Below are 20,038 nucleotides of genomic sequence, written 5' to 3' on the forward strand. Positions count from 1 at the left end.
CATGACCTCTCCTTGATGAAACCACGCTGACCGTGCCCTACAGATAGTTCTATAATACCGCAGCTGCATTCCAGAAAACCTCACCGAACTGAAAATCACTTTTATCAAAATAATGGGGCCTACGGAAAAAGTGGGGCTGGGGCAAATAAAAAATTCACTCACAATCGCTCAAAATAAATCACCCAAACGTCTAACACAAAGTACAGCACAGTCTGAAGGATGAAATCATATTTATTAACAAAAGTAAATTTAACACAGTACATTTGAAAGCTGCTCTCTCTCTCTGCAGTAGCTCACACAGAGACTGCTCTGATAGCGGCTGACATCTCACACACACACACACACACACACACACACACCCCAAAGTGCGCAATTCGATGCCCGCTGGAATCACACGATTGCAAACCGAGGGAATAATTCTCAAAAATACCCATCCCAAATTCTTGTGACATTATAGTCATTGGCGCGGCTAAAATGCGTGTCATCCCAGAACTACCTGTATTTTATCATTTACTTCCAAGTATTCAGAAATCTCACCCTTCACAACAGACTCCAAAATCTTACCAATGACCAAGCTCAGGCAAATCAGCCTATAGTTTCCAATCCTCCTGCCCCCCCGTCCTGTACCAAAGAGCGAGTAGTGGAAGCTGTAATGGAAGGGAGCACTGCCTTATCCATTCATCCATCTCCCTGTCTTTCTACCAGCTCACAGGGTAGATCTCCGCTAACATTTAACACTGGCAAACAGTCTACCACGAGAAACAGAATTTACAAACTTCCTCTCCCCCCCACCCCCCACTCATTAAAAAAGAAAATGCTGTTTTCTAAAAACAGCAGGCAGCAATAGAACGGAGAGCAGGGTGGAGCTGTCAGTGGGATCCTTCTCATATACAGCAGATTCACCACAAGGCGAATGACAGCTTTCAAACTCCATCCAATGTTAATAAATAAGGTAAGCCACAGCACAGAATTACAACGCAATCCGCTGACAATTAGAGATCCAAACAGACATGAAAATCAGCACAGAACTGTCAGAGGGTCAGTGCTGAGGGAGCGCCGCACTGTCAGAGGGTCAGTGCTGAGGGAGCGCCGCACTGTCAGAGGGTCAGTACTGAGGGAGTGCCACACTGTCAGAGGGTCAGTGCTGAGGGAGCACCGCACTGTCAGAGGGTCAGTACTGAGGGAGTGCCGCACTGTCAGAGGGTCAGTGCTGAGGGAGTGCCGCACTGTCAGAGGGTCAGTACTGAGGGAGTGCTGCACTGTCAGAGGGTCAGTGCTGAGGGAGTGCCGCACTGTCAGAGGGTCAGTGCTGAGGGAGTGCTGCACTGTCAGAGGGTCAGTGCTGAGGGAGTGCCGCACTGTCAGAGGGTCAGTGCTGAGGGAGTGCCGCACTGTCAGAGGGTCAGTGCTGAGGGAGTGCCGCACTGTCAGAGGGTCAGTGCTGAGGGAGTGCCGCACTGTCAGAGGGTCAGTGCTGAGGGAGGGCCGCACTGTCACAGGGTCAGTGCTGAGGGAGTGCTGCACTGTCAGGGGGTCAGTACTGAGGGAGTGCCGCACTGTCAGGGGGTCAGTAACGAGGGAGTGCTGCATTGTCAGAGGGTCAGTGCTGAGGGAGGGCCGCACTGTCAGAGGGTCAGTGCTGAGGGAGTGCTGCACAGTCAGAGGGTCAGTACTGAGGGAGTGCCGCACTGTTGGAGGGTCAGTACTGAGGGAGTGCTGCACTGTCAGAGGGTCAGTACTGAGGGAGCGCCGCACTGTCAGAGGGTCAGTACTGAGGGAGCGCCGCACTGTCAGAGGGTCAGTACTGAGGGAGTGCCGCACTGTCGGATGGTCAGTTCTGAGGGAGTGCTGCACTGTCAGAGGGTCAGTGCTGAGGGAGTGCTGCACAGTCAGAGGGTCAGTACTGAGGGAGTGCCGCACTGTTGGAGGGTCAGTACTGAGGGAGTGCTGCATTATTGGAGGTGGCATCTTTCACTAAGATGTTCATAAAGCCCAATTTGTGCGGACTGTGCTGTGAAGGATCTAATGGCATTCTTCAAGGAAGATCCGAGGAATTGTGCCAGCGTTCAGTTCAGTAGCTGTGAGTCAATCCTCATCAATGACAGAGTTTTTCTTTCTAAGCGGGGGGGGGGGGGGGGGGGGGGGGGGGGGGGCTGCGAGGGAGGGAAGGATGTTGCTGTATGTAATTTGATCACTGCATCTCGTACATAGCCGCCAAAGTATTGTATTGACAGCAAAGCAAGTGGGATATCCTGAGATTGTGGAAGATGGTGCAGCTATCTTCCTCGTTATGTCATTGAGGTAAACACATCCCAAAGTTCCTGCCGCCATGTAAAAGGTCATGACATTTGAACTCCACTGGCTTGTCAATCTTGAGTGACAGGTTAGTAGTTGACCCAGGTCTTTGTGAGAACGATGAAGCAGTGTCTGGTTCCTCTACGATATCACCTCCCTCGCTTTCCCCTCTACATTTAACGTCCAATAAGTTATCAAAAGTCAGAACACGCCACTGGCCTCCCCATCAATTTGATATCGTCGAATGGAAACAGCGCAAGGATCTGCAGGAGAGAGAACATCAGCAAAGACACAGCCGTTAGACAAGTCCTTCAGATACAGGAGCTGGCTCCTTCACTGCAGTCCCCCGGTGATAACAGCAGGGGCAGGGGCAGGGGCAGGGGCAGGGGCAGGGGCAGGGGCAGGGGCTGGGGCAGGGGCAGGGGCTGGGGCAGGGGCAGGGGCAGGGGCAGGGGCAGGGGCAGGGGCAGGGGCAGGGGCAGGGGCAGGGGCTGGGGCACGGGCAGGGGCAGCACACTCAGCTTCCTGGGTGACAAGCTCCACAATCCCTCCTCGCAGCCTCCTCACCTCACTCCCCCTCTCCCTGCTCCTTTAGCCTCCCGGGATCTCCTTCCTGGACCCTCCCTCCCTCCCTCTCTCTGCTCCTTCAGCCTCCCGGGGTCTCCTTCCTGGACCCTCCCTCCCTCCCTCTCTCTGCTCCTTCAGCCTCCCGGGGTCTCCTTCCTGGGTCCTCGTAGCTTTTCCCCCCTGGCTCCGTTCCTTCGGCTGACTGGCCCCTAATCTCTGGAATTCCTTCCCAGCTCCTCTCCCTCACTCCTTACAGTCTCGCCTCTCTCAGTGAGTTTACATAGTTAACTGAGTAGGCTTAAACATTCTCTGATTAATGAGGTAAGGGGTCTCGGGAGGTTCGACTGTAAAGATTTTAAAATGTTAAGTAAATACTAGCTCTTGAAGTTTGCGAATTACTGTTCCCATTCACGCTCAGTCAATGCTGCACCATCTCTTCGAGTTTTGACCTTTCCCCTTTAGAATGTAGAACATTCCAGGCCCTTCAGCCCCTCGACGCTGCACTGACCTATGGAACCAATCTGAAGCCCATCTAACCTCCACCATTCCAGTCTTGTCCATATGCCTGTCTAATGTCCATGTAAATGCCCTTAAAGTTGGCGAGTCCTACTGCTTTGGTTGCAGGTGGAACCAGGCTCCCTACCCCTCCCTGCGCCCCCGCCCCCCGCCCCAACCCCCACCCTGCTGAAAGCATCTTTACATTTCCTTCACTCACGTCAATGTTGTCAGAGGCCAGGTCCTGGGCGGTGTCGCCCTCCACGTTGGGCAGTAAGGGATCTGCTCCAGCCTGGCACAGGATGTCTGCAGTCTGGGTGTCCCATCTGCCCACTGCCAGGTGGAGGGCACTGCAGCCGTTGTACATGACGGCATTGACAGCGGCTCCCATCTTCAGCAGGAAACGCACGAGCGCACGGTCGCCACACTCCACAGAGAGGTGGAGGCTGGTCTTCCCACTGGTCCCATCCTGCAACAGAACAGAAAGGACATGCAGGAGAGAGAGCAGGGGCTCACTCAGAGGGAGGAGGGGATCGAGAGCCAACGAGGAGTGAATCCGCAAGACGGGCAAGGTCAGGTGGAGGGGGGCAAACGGAGCCAGCAACCAAGCAGCAGGCAGAGAAGCTCCATCAGCCTCCAACCTCTGAAAGGGAGGGAAGGACAGCCAAGTAAGAAAGGCCCTTGCTGGTTGAAGCATTGCACAGCCTTACCTGGGAGTTAACGTTGCTTCCTGCTTGCAACAGCATGGCTAAGATTGTCTGGTTCCTTGTGAGGGTCGCTAAGTGGAGACATGTTTGACCTGCGGAAAATGCACAACGGAATAATGATGTACATCAACCAACCAATGACAGTCACAGACCACCCCGGCCAGCAACACCCGTGCCCGTCCACTAACACGGTGCCCATGGGCAGCTCCGCTAACACGGTGCCCATGGGGACGGGCAGCTCCGCTAACATGGTGCCCATGGGGCGGGCAGCTCCGCTAACACGGTGTCCCTGGGGACGGGCAGCTCCGCTAACACGGTGCCCATGGGGACGGGCAGCTCCGCTAACACGGTGCCCATGGGGACAGGCAGCTCCGCTAACAGTGCCCATGGGGACGGGCAGTTCCGCTAACACGGTGCCCATGGGGACGGGCAGCTCCGCTAACACGGTGCCCATGGGGACGGGCGGCTCCGCTAACACGGTGCCCATGGGGACGGGCGGCTCCGCTAACACGGTGTCCCTGGGGAGGGGCAGCTCCACTAACACGGTGCCCATGGGGGTGGGCGGCTCCGCTAACACGGTGCCCATGGGGACGGGCAGCTCCGCTAACACGGTGCCATTGGGGACGGGCAGCTCCGCTAACACGGTGTCCCTGGGGAGGGGCAGCTCCGCTAACACGGTGCCCATGGGGACAGGCAGCTCCGCTAACAGTGCCCATGGGGACGGGCAGTTCCGCTAACATGGTGCCCATGGGGCGGGCAGCTCCGCTAACACGGTGTCCCTGGGGACGGGCAGCTCCGCTAACACGGTGCCCATGGGGACGGGCAGCTCCGCTAACACGGTGCCCATGGGGACAGGCAGCTCCGCTAACAGTGCCCATGGGGACGGGCAGTTCCGCTAACACGGTGCCCATGGGGACGGGCAGCTCCGCTAACACGGTGCCCATGGGGACGGGCGGCTCCGCTAACACGGTGCCCATGGGGACGGGCGGCTCCGCTAACACGGTGTCCCTGGGGAGGGGCAGCTCCACTAACACGGTGCCCATGGGGGTGGGCGGCTCCGCTAACACGGTGCCCATGGGGACGGGCAGCTCCGCTAACACGGTGCCATTGGGGACGGGCAGCTCCGCTAACACGGTGTCCCTGGGGAGGGGCAGCTCCGCTAACACGGTGCCCATGGGGACAGGCAGCTCCGCTAACAGTGCCCATGGGGACGGGCAGTTCCGCTAACACAGTGCCCATGGGGACGGGCAGTTCCGCTAACACGGTGTCCATGGGGACGGACAGCTCCGCTAACACGGTGCCCATGGGGACGGGCAGCTCCGCTAACACGGTGCCCATGGGGACGGGCGGCTCCGCTAACACGGTGTCCCTGGGGAGGGGCAGCTCTGCTAACACGGTGCCCATGGGGACGGGCGGCTCCGCTAACACGGTGCCCATGGGGACAGGCGGCTCCGCTAACACGGTGCCCATGGGGACGGGCGGCTCCGCTAACACGGTGTCCCTGGGGACGGGCAGCTCCGCTAACACGGTGCCCATGGGGACGGACAGCTCCGCTAACACGGTGTCCCTGGGGACAGGCAGCTCCGCTAACACGGTGCCCATGGGGACGGACAGCTCCGCTAACACGGTGTCCCTGGGGACAGGCAGCTCCGCTAACACGGTGCCCATGGGGACAGGCAGCTCCGCTAACACGGTGCCCATGGGGATGGGCGGCTCCGCTAACACGGTGACCATGGGGACGGGCGGCTCCGCTAACACGGTGACCATGGGGACGGGCAGCTCCGCTAACACGGTGTCCCTGGGGAGGGGCAGCTCCACTAACACGGTGTCCCTGGGGACGGGCGGCTCCGCTAACACGGTGTCCATGGGGACGGACAGCTCCACTAACACGGTGCCCATGGGGACGGGCAGCTCCACTAACACGGTGCCCATGGGGACGGACAGCTCCACTAACACGGTGTCCATGGGGATGGGCAGCTCCGCTAACACGGTGTCCCTGGGGAGGGGCAGCTCCGCTAAGCCAGAAGTATAAATGCAGGTGGGACATGCACAGTCACCTGGTGCCCCTGCTGTTCTGTTTACCTTGCCAGTTCTGCAGCTCCATATTGACCTTCTGTCCAGTTGTGTTGCTGGTCAGTAGCCTGACACAGTCGATCAGCTGGTGCTGACAGGCGAGGTGGAGGGGAGTGTTCCCATCCCAGTCCTGCTGATTGAGATTTACCCCTTTCTGCAGCAGCTCCTGCACAATGTTCAGCTGTTCCGTGTATACCGCTAAATGCAGGGCTGACTGAAACGTAAAGGAGACTCTGATCAAGATCAGGCTCTGTCCTTTGTCCCAGAACTCCCTGCTCAACATTCCCCACAACTCCGACTCCATGCCCTTCCCTTCAATACCACACCCACCAACCCACCCAGCCCCAATCTCCTCCAGGGGTCCACCACAATCCTGAGAGGTCCCGATCCATCTCCCTCCCCCTGTCTCACTACTCTATGGCATTATATTATGGAGCCTGATAATTATCTCCACAATGACAGAATCTAAACATCTCTGAACGTATCACAGAAACCAGCATCCATGGTCAACGGGCAATAGGGAAGGCAAATAGAATGGTGACTTTTATTTCAAAAGGAATGGTGTTTAAAAGTAGGGAGTTTTTTGTTTAACTGCAACGATACAGGGCACTGGTCAGAGCTGGCTCGAGCCAGTGAACAGTTTCAGGCCCATTACCTGAGGAAAGACAGACCGACATTGGAGACAGCCCAGAGCTCAGTTCACTCGGCTGATCCCGGGGGATGGAGGACTGTCCGAGGAGGAGAGGGTCGGGAGGTTGGGCCAGAACTCGGTGGGGGTTCTGAAGAATGAGAGGTGACCTTATTGAAAGGTACAAGATTCTCCGGGGGCTTGTGGGAGAATCTGGGACCAGAGGGCATCCTCTCAGAATACCAGAGGGCTGGCACATCGAAGACAGAGGTAAGGAGGAACTTACTTCTCTCTGGGGGAGGAGAGTATCTGCTGGGAGTATTCTTCATCACTCAGGGCTGTCGGGGCTGGGTCATTACGGATATTCGAGACAGTGATTCGTAATCAATGACAGGAGGGGCGACAGAGATAAGACCATCAGAAATAGGAGTAGGCCATTCGGCCCCTCGAGCTTGCTCCATCATTCAGCTGGATCGCCGCTGACCTGACACTCCTCCCATCTGCTTTCCTGTCCATTCCCTGGAACCTTTGATTCCCCCGACTGATCAAGAATCTACCTCTCTCAGCCTTAAATATACACAGGGACTGTGTCCCCACAGCTCTCTGTACCAGCGAATTCCAGAGACACTTGCTCCCCTGAGAGAGGATATCCCTCCCCATCTCCATCTTAAATCGATGCCCCTTTATCCCGAGACTGTGCCCTCGGGCCCTAGACCCTCCCATTAGGGGACCATCCTCTCACCATTGCCCCTGACAAGCCCCTGGAGAATCCGATGTGATTCAGTGAGGTCCCCTCTCATTCCTTTCCACTCCAGGCAGTCGAGTCCCAACCTGTTTCGGAGAAAGTGAGGATGGCCGATGCTGGTGGGTCAGAGACAGAGGGTGGTGCTGGAAACACCCCCGGTCAGGCCGCACCTCCCAGGCTGGAGGAGAAAGTGAGGATGGCCGATGTTGGAGGGTCAGAGACAGAGGGTGGTGCCGGAAACACCCCCGGTCAGGCCGCACCTCCCAGGCTGTTTATAAAACACTCCGAGGAGAAAGTGAGGTCTGCAGATGCTGGAGATCAGAGCTGAAAATGTGTTGCTGGAAAAGCGCAGCAGGTCAGGCAGCATCAAAGGAGCAGGAGAATCAACGTTTCGGGCATGAGCCCTTCCTTAGGATTCTCCTGCTCTTTGGATGCTGCCTGACCTGCTGCGCTTTTCCAGCAACACATTTTCAGCTCATAAAACACTCTGACCATCGCAGGGACCCTCCCAGTGAACCTTCTCTGAGCTGCTTCCAGTGAAATGGTACCTTCCCTTTAGATCAGATTCCCTACAATGTGGAAACAGGCCCTTCGGCCCAACAAGTCCACACTGACCCTCCGAAGAGTAACCCACCCAGACCCATTTCCCTCTGACAAATGCACCTAACACTAAGGGCAATTTAGCTTGGCCAATTCACCTGACCCGCACATCTTTGGACTCTGGGAGGAAACCGGAGCACCCGGAGGAAACCCACACAGACATGGGGAGGATGTGCAAACTCCACACAGAGAGTCGCCCAAGGCAGGAATCGAACCTGGGACCCTGGAACTGTGAGGCAGCAGTGCTAACCACTGAGCCGCCCCCTTAAATAAGGGACAAACCTACTGACAGTGGTCCAGATGTGCTCTCCCCAGCGCCGTGTACAGTCGCAGGAAGACTCTCCCACTTGTATACTCCAATCCCCTCGAATAGATTTACACAGCACGGAAACAGACACTTTGACCCAACTCGTTGGAGCCAGTAAAGTTGCCCAAACTAAACTCATCCCACTTGTCTGCATTTGTCCCAAATCCCTGTAAACTTTTCCCAATATTGTACCCCTCCACATGTATTTAAATGTTGTAACTGTAGCTGCATCTACAACATCCTCTGGCTGTGCACTTCACACAATAACTCCTCTCAATGTGAAAAAGTTGCCCCTTACAACCCCCCCCCTTGTTTTTAACTCCCTCTGCCAAGGGAAAAGACGTTTGCTGTTCACCTTATCTATGCCCCTCATGACTTTAAAAACTTCTCTAAGATCACCCCTCAACCTCCTACACGACAATGAAAAAATGTCCAGCCTGTCCTTATTCTTCAAATCCTGCAGTCCTAGCAATATCCCAGTAACTCTTTTCTGAACCTTCTCCAAGTTAATAATATCTTTCCGATAGCAAGGTAACCAGAACTGCACACAGTACTCCAAAAACAGCTTCACCAACATCCTGTACAATCTAAGCATGACATCTCAACTCCTATGCTCAATGGTCTGAGCAATGAAGGCAAGTGTGCTAAAATGTGGAGGTGCCAGTGTTGGACCAGGTCAAAAATCCACAACACCAGGTTATAGTCCAACAGCCTGCTAAAAACCACCTTAACCATCCTGTCTAGCTGTGACGCAACTTTCAAGGAACTATGCACCTGAACCATGAGGTTTCTTTATTTGGCAACACTACCCAGGGCCCTACAGTTTGTTTTACAAGCCCTGTCCTTGTTTGTTTTACCAAAGTTCTGTACCTTATATTTATCCAAATTAAACTCCATTCACCACACCTCAGCCTACTGTCCCAATTGATCCCAGATTCATTTGTAATCTTAGATAACTTCCTTCACTGTCGACTACAGCACCAATTCTGGTGTCATCTGCAACTTTGCTAACCATGCTCCTAAATTCTCATCCAAATTATTTCTATAAATAAAAGTGGGCCCAGCATTGATCCTTGTGGCACACCGCTGGTCACAGGCCTCCTGTCTGAAAAACCACCCTGCAACATCAGCCTCTGTCTCCTACCATCAAACCAATTTTGTATCCAATTAACAAGCTCATTCTAGAAGCCCATGTGATCTAACTTTACTAATTAGTCCCATGCAGAACCTTATAAAAGGTTTCACTAAAGTCCACATAACGTCTACCTCTCTGCCCTCATCTATCTTTTTGGTTGTGTCCTCAAAATCCTCAATCAAGTTTGTGAGACACGATTTTCCATGCACAAAGCCATTCTGATTATCCCTAATCAGTTCCTGTCTCTCCAGATGCGTATAAATCCCACAGAATCCCCTCCAACAATTTTCCCACCACTGACAGAGAATACAACAGAATATAGATAGATAGGTTGGAGAGTTGGGCCAAGAAATGGCAGAGGGAGGGCAATTGGGGCAAATGCGAGGTGGTGCATTTTGGAAGACCCAATTCAAGAGCAAATTATACAGTAAATGGAAACCCTGGGGAGAAGGTCCATCATTCCCCGATGATGGCAATGCAGGTCAATAGAGTGGTCAGGAAGGCATACAGCATGCTTTCCTCATTGGGTGGGGTATTGAGTACTAGAGTTGGCAGGTCATGTTTCAGTTGGTTTGGCCACATTTAGAATACTGCGTCCAGTTCTGGTCACCATATTACCAAGAGGATGCGGATGCTTGACAGAGGAGGTTTACCAGGATGTTGCCTGGTATGGAGGGCGCTAGCTATGAAGGGAGGTTGAGGAGATTAGGATTATTTTCATTGGAAAGACAGAGGTTCAGAGGGGACCTGACTGAGGTCTCCAAAATCATGAGAGGTATAGACAGGGTGGATAGCAAGAAGTCTCTTCCCAGAGTGAGAGACTCAATAACTAGGGGTCACGAGTTCAAAGTGAGAGGGGACATGTTTCGGGGAGATATATGTGGAAAGTTCTTCACACAGAGTGTGGTGGGTGCCTGGAACAGTGTGCCAGCAGTGGGTACGATAGCATCCATTAAGATGGAGCTAGACAGATACATGAAAGGGCAGGGAGCAGAGGGATACAGATCCTTGGAAAATAGGCGGCAGGTTTGGATAGAGGATCAGGATCCCCCACTCACCCATTGTACTCTATGCTACTCTCTCCCCACCCCCCTCTAGCTTATCTCTCCACCCTTCAGGCTCGCTGCCTTTATTCCTGATGAAGGGCTTTTGCCCGAAACGTCGATTTTGCTGCTCCTCGGATGCTGCCTGAACTGCTGTGCTCTTCTAGCACCACTGATCCCGAATCTGGTTTCCAGCATCTGCAGTCATTGGTTTTACCTCGTTGATTTTAACCCAACTGCGAATCCTCTTGCAAGGATGCCTGCCTTGAAGAAGTTTCGCCCCCACCACCATCACACCCACCCCAGGTACTGGCTCCGACCCCATTCCCAGTTCCACACCCACACCAGATCCCAGCTCTGCCGAGTTTGCACCATCCCCCCAGACCTCCCCCTGCCTCTGGGTCCAAGCTTCACTTGCCCCGAAGGTGGGTAATAACATCTTCAAAAAGGGCAAATCAAAATACATTAAATCATCTGCCTCCTGGTTGATTCAAGATGCTGTTCTTATAACATTCTGTAAAGGCCTCAGCCACACCAGAGTAGGCCCCACGCAGCCCTTCCAGCACACTCCACGATTGGCTGATTCAATTCTCAGGGTCTAGATCAGAGTGGTGCTGGAAAAGCGCAGCCGGTCAGGCAGCATCCGAGGAGCAGGGAAATCGACATTTCAGGCAAAGGCCCTTCATCAGGAAGTCTTGTATCCCTGCATATTCTTGATGATCTTTCACAGTCTCCTGGGCACCAAGAATCAATCTACCTCTGTATTTAATTTAATATTTAATTCTGCATCCACTGCCCTTTGATGACGGGAATTCCAAAGATTCTCAAACTTCGGAGGGAAAAATAAGTTTTCCTCATTTCTGTCTCAAACAGGAATCCCCCTGTTATTGAGCTATGACCCGAGTTGTAGATTCTTCCCGAGGAGGAGCCCTCCTCTCCACATCCAGCTGGTGAAGGCCCCCTGAGGATTGTATGTGGTCCCAGTCAGCCCCCTCTGACTGTTTCAACTCCCGAGGGTACGGGCTGAGCCTGTCTAACCTTTCCTCAGAGCGCAACCCACCCATTCCAGTCCTCAGTGCAGCAGCCCTTCTCTGAACTGCTTCCCGCACATTAAGTACACTGCCCAGTACTGTACCCAGTAATCCAGGTGCAGGCTCCTGGGGAACTGAGGGATAACCTCCCAACTCTTTCCCCCTCACAATAATCCAGCACACTCTCTCAGCGTTCCTGATGACCTGCTGTCCCTGCAGACTCACCTTCTGGGACCCATGTGTTACGGGTAATGTATTAGCATGGTTACAAGATTGGTTCATTAACAGGAAGCAAAGCTGAATGGGTGTTTTTCTGGTTGGTGGTCAGTGGCGAGTGGTGTGCCCCAGGGATCAGTGTTGGGACTGCAAGGGTTTCCAATTTACAGAAACGATCTTGAGTTGGGGACCAAGTGCAGGCTGTCAGAGTTTGCAGGTCACATGCGAATGAGTTGGAGAGCAAAGTGGGCAGAGAACACTGAACGTCTGCAGAGGGCTATCGAGAGGCGAAGGGAGTGGGCAAGGGGCTGGCAGATGGAGTACAATACTGGTAAATCCACAGCAAAAAGGAGCTAGTGAGGACTGCAGATGCTGGAGACGGAGAGTGGCGTCGGATAAAAACACAGCAGGCCTTGCAGCATCCGAGCAGTAAGACAGTCAACATTTCGGGCATAACCCTTCATCAGGGCTGACAAAGGGGGACTATTACTTAAACGGTGAAAATGTGCAGCGTGCTGCTGTGCAGAGGGACCTGGGTAACCTCCAGGGATTGGTTATTCACCTGAGGTGGTTAGTTTTGTCTCTTGTTGGAGGTGGTCGTTGCGTGGCACTTGTGTCATTTACCATCCAGCCCAGGCCTGAACGCTGGCCAGGGTATGGACACAGGATACTTTACAATCTCAAGAATCACAGCTCAGTAAAAAGAAAAATGGCATGTTGTCCTTCATTGCTAGAGGGATGGAGTTTAAAAGCAGGGAGGTTACGCTGCAGCTGTACAGGGCGCTGGGGAGGCCACACCTGGGGGACGGTGTACAGCTTTGGCCTCCTTATCCGAGAGGGGATGTACAGGCACTGGAGCGGGTCCACCAGGCAGATTCCGGAGTTGGGCTTTGGCTTATGGGAAGAGACTGAGGAGACTGGGATTCTATGAATTGGAATTTACATGAATGAGACAGATCTTGTAGAAACGTGTGAAATTATGAAGGGAATAGGTAAGACTGAAGCCGGGAAATTGTTTCCGCTGGTGGGTGAGACTAGAACTCGGGGGCAGAGCTTCAGAACAAGGGGGAGGACTGAGCTGAGGAGGAAGCTTTTTCCCCCAAAGAGTTTGGGAATCTGTGGAACTCCCTGCCCAGTGAGGTCGTTGACACTACCTTGTTGAATATTTTTAAAGCAAAGAGAGACTTTTGAACAGTAAGGGAATGAAGGGTTATGGTTGGGGGGAGGGGGAGGTAAGCGGAGCTGAGGCGATGACGAGATCAGTCACGATCACACTGAATGGCAGAGCAAGCTCCAAGGGCCAGATGGCCTACTCCTGCTCCTAGTCTGTATGTTCTTATGCACTAGGACACCCAGACCTCTCTGTATCTCAGCTCTCGAACCTCTCACTATTTAGGTAAAGTGCTTCGTTTTGATCTTTTCTGCCAAAATGGACAATTTGACACTTTCCCACATTATAATCCATTTGCCAGATCGGTACCCACTTACTGAGCCTATCTCCATCCCTTTGGAGGCTCCTTATGACCTCTTCACAACTCACTTCCCTCCCTACCGTTGTGTCATCAGTAAATTTAGCTCCACACGTCCAGTCCCTTCATTTCTGTAAATGGTAAAGGCTGAGGTCCCAGCACCAATTCCAGCTGGAACTCTGTCAACAAACACATCAAGTTAGACCCCGTCTACCACCCCCTGAGAAAAGGACCCGGAAGTGACCTCACCACAGGTAATGACATCACCAACCCAAAGAAACCCAAACATATAAATAAAAAGCTGGAATTTTCAGCATTGCTTTGCCGGGAGACCCACACCCGATGTGGCCTCCTCTATATTGGTGAGACAGGCCGCTTACTTGCGGAACGCTTCAGAGAACACCTCCGGGACGCCCGGACCAACCAACCCAATCACCCCGTGGCTCAACACTTTAACTCTCCCTCCCACTCCACCGAGGACATGCAGGTCCTTGGACTCCTCCACCGGCAGAACACAACTACACGACGGCTGGAGGAGGAGCGCCTCATCTTCCGCCTGGGAACCCTCCAACCACAAGGGATGAATTCAGATTTCTCCAGTTTCCTCATTTCCCCTCCCCCCACCTTGTCTCAGTCGGTTCCCTCAACTCAGCACCGCCCTCCTAACCTGCAATCCTCTTCCTGACCTCTCCGCCCCCACCCCACTCCGGCCTATCACCCTCACCTTGACCTCCTTCCACCTATCCCACCTCCATCGCCCCTCCCCCTAGTCCCTCCTCCCTACCTTTTATCTTAGCCTGCTTGGCTCTCTCTCTCTTATTCCTGATGAAGGGCTTATGCTCGAAACGTCGAATTCTCTATTCCTGAGATGCTGCCTGGCCTGCTGTGCTTTGACCAGCAACACATTTGCAACCACTGAAGGTGTTACCTAGTATGGGAACAAAATGTCTGGAAATGAACCTCCCAGCTCAGTGAGCAAGCTTACATCCAGAACCTCAACCCGAGCTACAAATCTTCTCAAAACTCACCAATCCCTGTGACAAATCACTCGTGACATCCTGCCAGCCTGAAAAAACCCCCTTTCAGTCTTCCCCCCTGCTTCCTGTTAGCCAGCCAGTTCTCTCTCCATGGCGATACACTACCCAATACATCACAAGCTTCGGTTTTCCGTAATAACCTTTGCAGTTTATCCAGCTTCTTCTAGAAGTCTAAATACAATCCACTCACTGGTTCTCCTTTACCTCCAACACAAGTTACTTCTTCAAACAACTCCAGTGAGTTATTGAAACGTGATTCCCCTTTGACAAAACCATCTTGGCTCTGCCTGACTACCTTAAACTTTTAAAGACATTATAACAGGGCACTTGGCTAAGGGATTCAAACATTTTCTCTGTGACAAATGTGAAGCTAACTGGCCTGTAGTTTCCTGCTTTCTGCCTGCCAAGACCAGTTACATTAGCTATTTCCCAGTCTAAAATAACCATCCCTGAATCTAATGACAATGTCCAATGGGACCCAGGAACTTGACAATTCTTGGCTCCAACAATTTACTCAGTACCACTTCCCTGGTAATCGTAATATTTTTGTAAAAATGGTAATCAGTCCCCCCTTTCAGTTCCTGATTTGCAGCTATTTTCAGAATCCTACTCTTATTCTCTCTCTATCATGAATACAGTATGTCTGTTCAATCAGTGTGCCTTCCCTTTACCCCCCATTATTAATAAGCAGACTCATTTTAGATTAGATTACTTACAGTGTGGAAACAGGCCCTTCGGCCCAACAAGTCCACACCGACCCACCGAAGCGCAACCCACCCATACCCCTACATATACCCCTTACCTAACACTACGGGCAATTTAGCATGGCCAATTCACCTGACCCGCACATCTTTGGACTGTGGGAGGAAACCGGAGCACCCGGAGGAAACCCACACAGACACGGGGAGAACGTGCAAACTCCACACAGTCAGTCGCCTGAGGCGGGAATTGAACCCAGGTCCCTGGCGCTGTGAGGCAGCAGTGCTAACCACTGTGCCACCGTGTCGCCTTTCTGCAGGATTTATTTTGGTTTTCTTGTTTTGGCTAACTTTCTCTCCTTATTCATCTTTGAGCGATTCTTGCTGTTATTTAATTTCTGTCCAATCCTCTGAGCTGCCACCGATCTTGGTGGCACGGTGGCACAGTGGTTAGCACTGCTGCCTCACAGCGCCAGAGACCCAGGTTCAATTCCCGACTTAGGCGACTGTCTGTGTGGAGTTTGCACGTTCTCCCCGTGTCTGCGTGGGTTTCCTCCGGGTGCTCCGGTTTCCTCCCACAGTTAGGTGAATTGGCCATGCTAAATTGCTCATACTGTTAGGTACATTAGTCAAAGGGAAATGGGTCTGGGTAGGTTCCTGTTCAGAGGGTCGGTGTGGACTTGTTGGGCTGAAGGGCCTGTTTCCACACTGTAAGTAATCTAATCTAATCTAATCTTGGCACAATCCTGAGTCTTTTCTTTGAGTTTGATATTATCTTTTACTTCCTTCAGTTAATCACAGAGAGCACGGTTGTCCTTTGACTTTTTCTTATTTGCTGGAATGTATCTGCTCTCTGTGTTTGTCAAAGAGTCATAGAGATGTACAGCATGGAAACAGACCCTTCGGCCCAACCCGGCCATGCCGACCAGATAGCCCAACCCCATCTAGTCCCACCTGCCAGCACCCGGCCCATATCCCTCCAAACCCTTCCTATTCATATGCCCATCCAGATGCCTCTGAAATGTTGCAATTGTACCAGCCTCCACCACATCCTCTGGCAGCTCATTCCATACACGCACCACCCTCTGTGTGTAAAAGTTGTCCCTTAGGTTTCTTTTATATCTTTCCCCTCTCACCCTAAACCTATGCCCCTCTAGTTCTGGACTCCCCCACCCCAGGGAAAAGACTGTCTATTTATTCTATCCATGCCCCTCATGGTTTTATAAACCTCTATAAGGTCACCCCTCAGCCTCCGACACTCCAGGGAAAACAGCCCCAGCCTGTTCAGCCTCTCCCTGTAGCTCAAACCCTCCAACCCTGGCAACATCCTTGTGAATCTTTTCTGAACCCTTTCAAGTTTCACAACATCTTTCTGATAGGAAGGAGATCCCTTAACCACAACTGCCAGTTCACTTTCAACAGCTCTGCTTTCACAGCCTCAGAACAGCTCGTGTTTAAATTCAATGTTTTCCTGTCGGACTCTCCCTCCTCCCCCTTAAACTGTATGTAAAATTCAACTGTGTAATGGCTGGTGCTACCCCAGGATCTCTTTCGCAATGGCATCAATAACTAATCCTGTCTCGCTGGTCAGAACCTGGCTTAGGATATAACACGCTTGGCCAGAACACGCTGTCCTGAAACATCCAATGAAATTTTATAGATGGACAACCCTGTTATTAGACTTATGAACACATCTCTCATATTAGATTTGATCTTTCTCTGCACCTTTTCTGTAGCTGTAATACTATATTCTGCTCTATTATCCTGATGTACGTATGTAAGCTATGATTTGTCTGGTTAGCATGCAAAACAATACTTGTCAGTGTACTGCGGTACGTGTGACAATAAATCAAATCAGATCCTCCAGACTAATAATTTCCGACTGATTTTACGAGCCCATGTAGATTAAAGTCACCCATGATCATTGCTGCTTTTTTTTAATCAGAACCACTAATACTACTTTTGGTATACTTAGTATAACCACAAAATGGTTTCTGTTCAGCAGCCTGTAGACCACTCCCACTGAATTACATCTTTGCTGTAAATAGTCCTCATTTCCACATCAAACAATTCTACATCCTGATCTGCTGAACCAAGCTCATCTCTAACGCTTGTATAAGTGCCATCCTTGATTAACAGTGCTACCCCTCCACCTTTCCTGAGCTTCCGCAAGTGTTACATACCCCTCAGCAACCTCTGTTACTTCCAAACGACTCCAGCAAGTCAGTTTGTCACAATTCTCCCTCAACAAATCCACGCGGTCTCGTCAAAATTGATCCACTCTTTTATCACTTGTGGCTATACATCTACCTCAACTGTTTCTAGACCTAATGCCCCCCCCCACCGAGATTAAACATTTGCACCCAGCAGTTTTGCTCAGCTTCCTAAATTTGATTGTGCCCCAGTTGCAACACTGAGGTCAGGGAGCCAATATTCAGAGTGCCAACCCCTGAAGTGCACAGTACCTGGAACAGGTCATTCTGGATGTCCAATACTTCCACTGTGAAGTACGAGATGAAGTAGAGAGCACATTCCTCAGCTTTGTGGATTATTGCCAAGTGTACAATTCTGACAGACAGAGAGAGAGAGAATGAGAGACTGATCGTGAGAATAAGTAAATGCAGTAATAGAAAGTGTGAAGGTACATGTGGTTAATGTACTGACAGCCAACTCAGACCGACTCTCACTTACACGCTCCGGATTAGCCCCCACCCTGGGAGGGTGCCCCATGGCAGATTAACCCCGGAGACAGTTCCAAGTGGATTCATCCCCTCGGGGACGCTCCCAGCCCGGATCCCTGCCCTCGGGGACGCTCCCAGCCCGGATCCCTGCCCTCGATGACGCTCCCAGCCCGGACCCCTGCCCTCGGGGACGCTCCCAGCCCGGATCCCTCCCCTCGGGGACGCTCCCAGCCCGGACCCCTCCCCTCGGGGACGCTCCCAGCCCGGACCCCTCCCCTCGGGGACGCTCCCAGCCCGGACCCCTCCCCTCGGGGACGCTCCCAGCCCGGACCCCTCCCCTCGGGGACGCTCCCAGCCCGGACCCCTCCCCTCGGGGACGCTCCCAGCCCGGACCCCTCCCCTCGGGGACGCTCCCAGCCCGGACCCCTCCCCTCGGGGACGCTCCCAGCCCGGACCCCTCCCCTCGATGACGCTCCCAGCCCGGACCCCTCCCCTCGGGGACGCTCCCAGCCCGGACCCCTCCCCTCGGGGACGCTCCCAGCCCGGACCCCTCCCCTCGGGGACGCTCCCAGCCCGGATCCCTGCCCTCGATGACGCTCCCAGCCCGGACCCCTCCCCTCGGGGACGCTCCCAGCCCGGATCCCTGCCCTCGGGGACGCTCCCAGCCCGGATCCCTCCCCTCGGGGACGCTCCCAGCCCGGATCCCTCCCCTCGGGGACGCTCCCAGCCCGGATCCCTCCCCTCGGGGACGCTCCCAGCCCGGATCCCTCCCCTCGGGGACGCTCCCAGCCCGGATCCCTGCCCTCGGGGACGCTCCCAGCCCGGATCCCTGCCCTCGGGGACGCTCCCAGCCCGGATCCCTGCCCTCGGGGACGCTCCCAGCCCGGATCCCTGCCCTCGATGACGCTCCCAGCCCGGATCCCTCCCCTCGGGGACGCTCCCAGCCCGGATCCCTGCCCTCGGGGACGCTCCCAGCCCGGACCCCTGCCCTCGGGGACGCTCCCAGCCCGGATCCCTCCCCTTGGGGACGCTCCCAGCCCGGATCCCTGCCCTCGGGGACGCTCCCAGCCCGGATCCCTCCTCTCAGTGAGGGTTCTGAACCATATTAATCCTCTCCCGGTTATGTTGAATTGGATGATGGTGGACTTACGAGTCTCCATCTTCACCCAGGAAGGTGTAGGGGTTGAGGTGATGGTCAGTCGGTGCAGGGACACCCCCAGCCGTATCCACCTGACAGCTGTACTCCAGAGCTTCACTCAGTGACTCAGTCAGGGACTGGGATCCATACGAGGAGTCCAGGCGGTCAGTACAATCCTGCTCACCGCCGGCCTTGGGCTCACCCTGACCCAGTGACCCCTTCCCCAAACCCCAACACCCCCCCTGCGTATTCCCCTGACCCTCGCCCCCCTGTCCCTGTGACCCCTGACCCTCCCTTCCCTGTCCCTGTGACCCCAGCCCCTCTCTCCCCTCTGACCCCAGCCCCTCCCTCCCCTCTGACCCCTGTCCCTCTGACCCCAGCCCCTCCCTCCCCTGTGACCCCTGTCCCTGTGACCCCAGCCCCTCCCTCTCCTCTGACCCCTGTCCCTGTGACCCCAGCCCCTCCCTCCCCTCTGACCCCTGTCCCTCTGACCCCTGCCCCTCTGACCCCTGCCCCCCAGGCCCAGCCTCCTCCAGCTCCTGCAGTCGGTATGAGGCGGACTCCAGGCGCCCGCTCAGGGACTCTGATCCGTACGAGGAGTCGAGCCGCTCAGCCTCGGAGCCGCAGTCACCCCCCGAGGGGGAGGATCCCGGGCCACAGCGCCAGCTCACCGACTCCATCACCCGGGAAGCCGCTCCAAGCCAACCTCAGGCCTGCAGCCTCAGGCCTCAGTCACGGGACCCAGCCCGGCCCCGCCCCTTCAGCCCGCCCCCGCCCCGCCCGTTCCCACAGACCCCGCCCACTCTGACTCCACCCCCTCACTCTGACCCCGCCCCTCACACTGGCCCCGCCCCTTCTGCCCCGTCCCGCCTGTTCGCAAACAGACCCCGCCCACTCTGACACCAAATCCTGCCGCCACCGCGCGCAGACCCCGCCCCCTCACTCTGACCCCGCCCCCTCACTCTGACCCCGCCCCCTCACTCTGACCCCCCTCACTCTGACCCCCCTCACTCTGACCTGTCCCTCACTCTGACCCCCCTCACTCTGACCCCGCCCCCTCACTCTGACCCCCCTCACTCTGACCCGTCCCTCACTCTGACCCCCCTCACTCTGACCCCCCTCACTCTGACCCCCCTCACTCTGACCCCGCCCCCTCACTCTGACCCCCCTCAC

The 20,038-nt window shown here is 54.3% G+C and overlaps 1 protein-coding gene across 1 annotated transcript; it reads right to left on the reverse strand.

The window, feature by feature from the left end:
- Positions 1 to 2,151: 2,151 nt before the first annotated feature.
- On the reverse strand, positions 2,152 to 19,545 carry LOC132831654 (NF-kappa-B inhibitor epsilon-like). The gene is made up of 7 exons (XM_060849749.1): positions 19,393 to 19,545; positions 18,878 to 19,107; positions 17,512 to 17,614; positions 6,147 to 6,351; positions 4,068 to 4,156; positions 3,578 to 3,826; positions 2,152 to 2,558 (listed from the first exon to the last, which is right to left on the reverse strand). Exons 1-7 carry the CDS (start codon positions 19,543 to 19,545, stop codon positions 2,490 to 2,492), a joined length of 1,098 nt encoding a protein of 365 aa, XP_060705732.1. The 3' UTR covers positions 2,152 to 2,489.
- Positions 19,546 to 20,038: the final 493 nt, after the last annotated feature.

This window comes from Hemiscyllium ocellatum, chromosome 3 (assembly GCF_020745735.1).
Source record: "Hemiscyllium ocellatum isolate sHemOce1 chromosome 3, sHemOce1.pat.X.cur, whole genome shotgun sequence".
NCBI lineage: Eukaryota > Metazoa > Chordata > Chondrichthyes > Orectolobiformes > Hemiscylliidae > Hemiscyllium > Hemiscyllium ocellatum.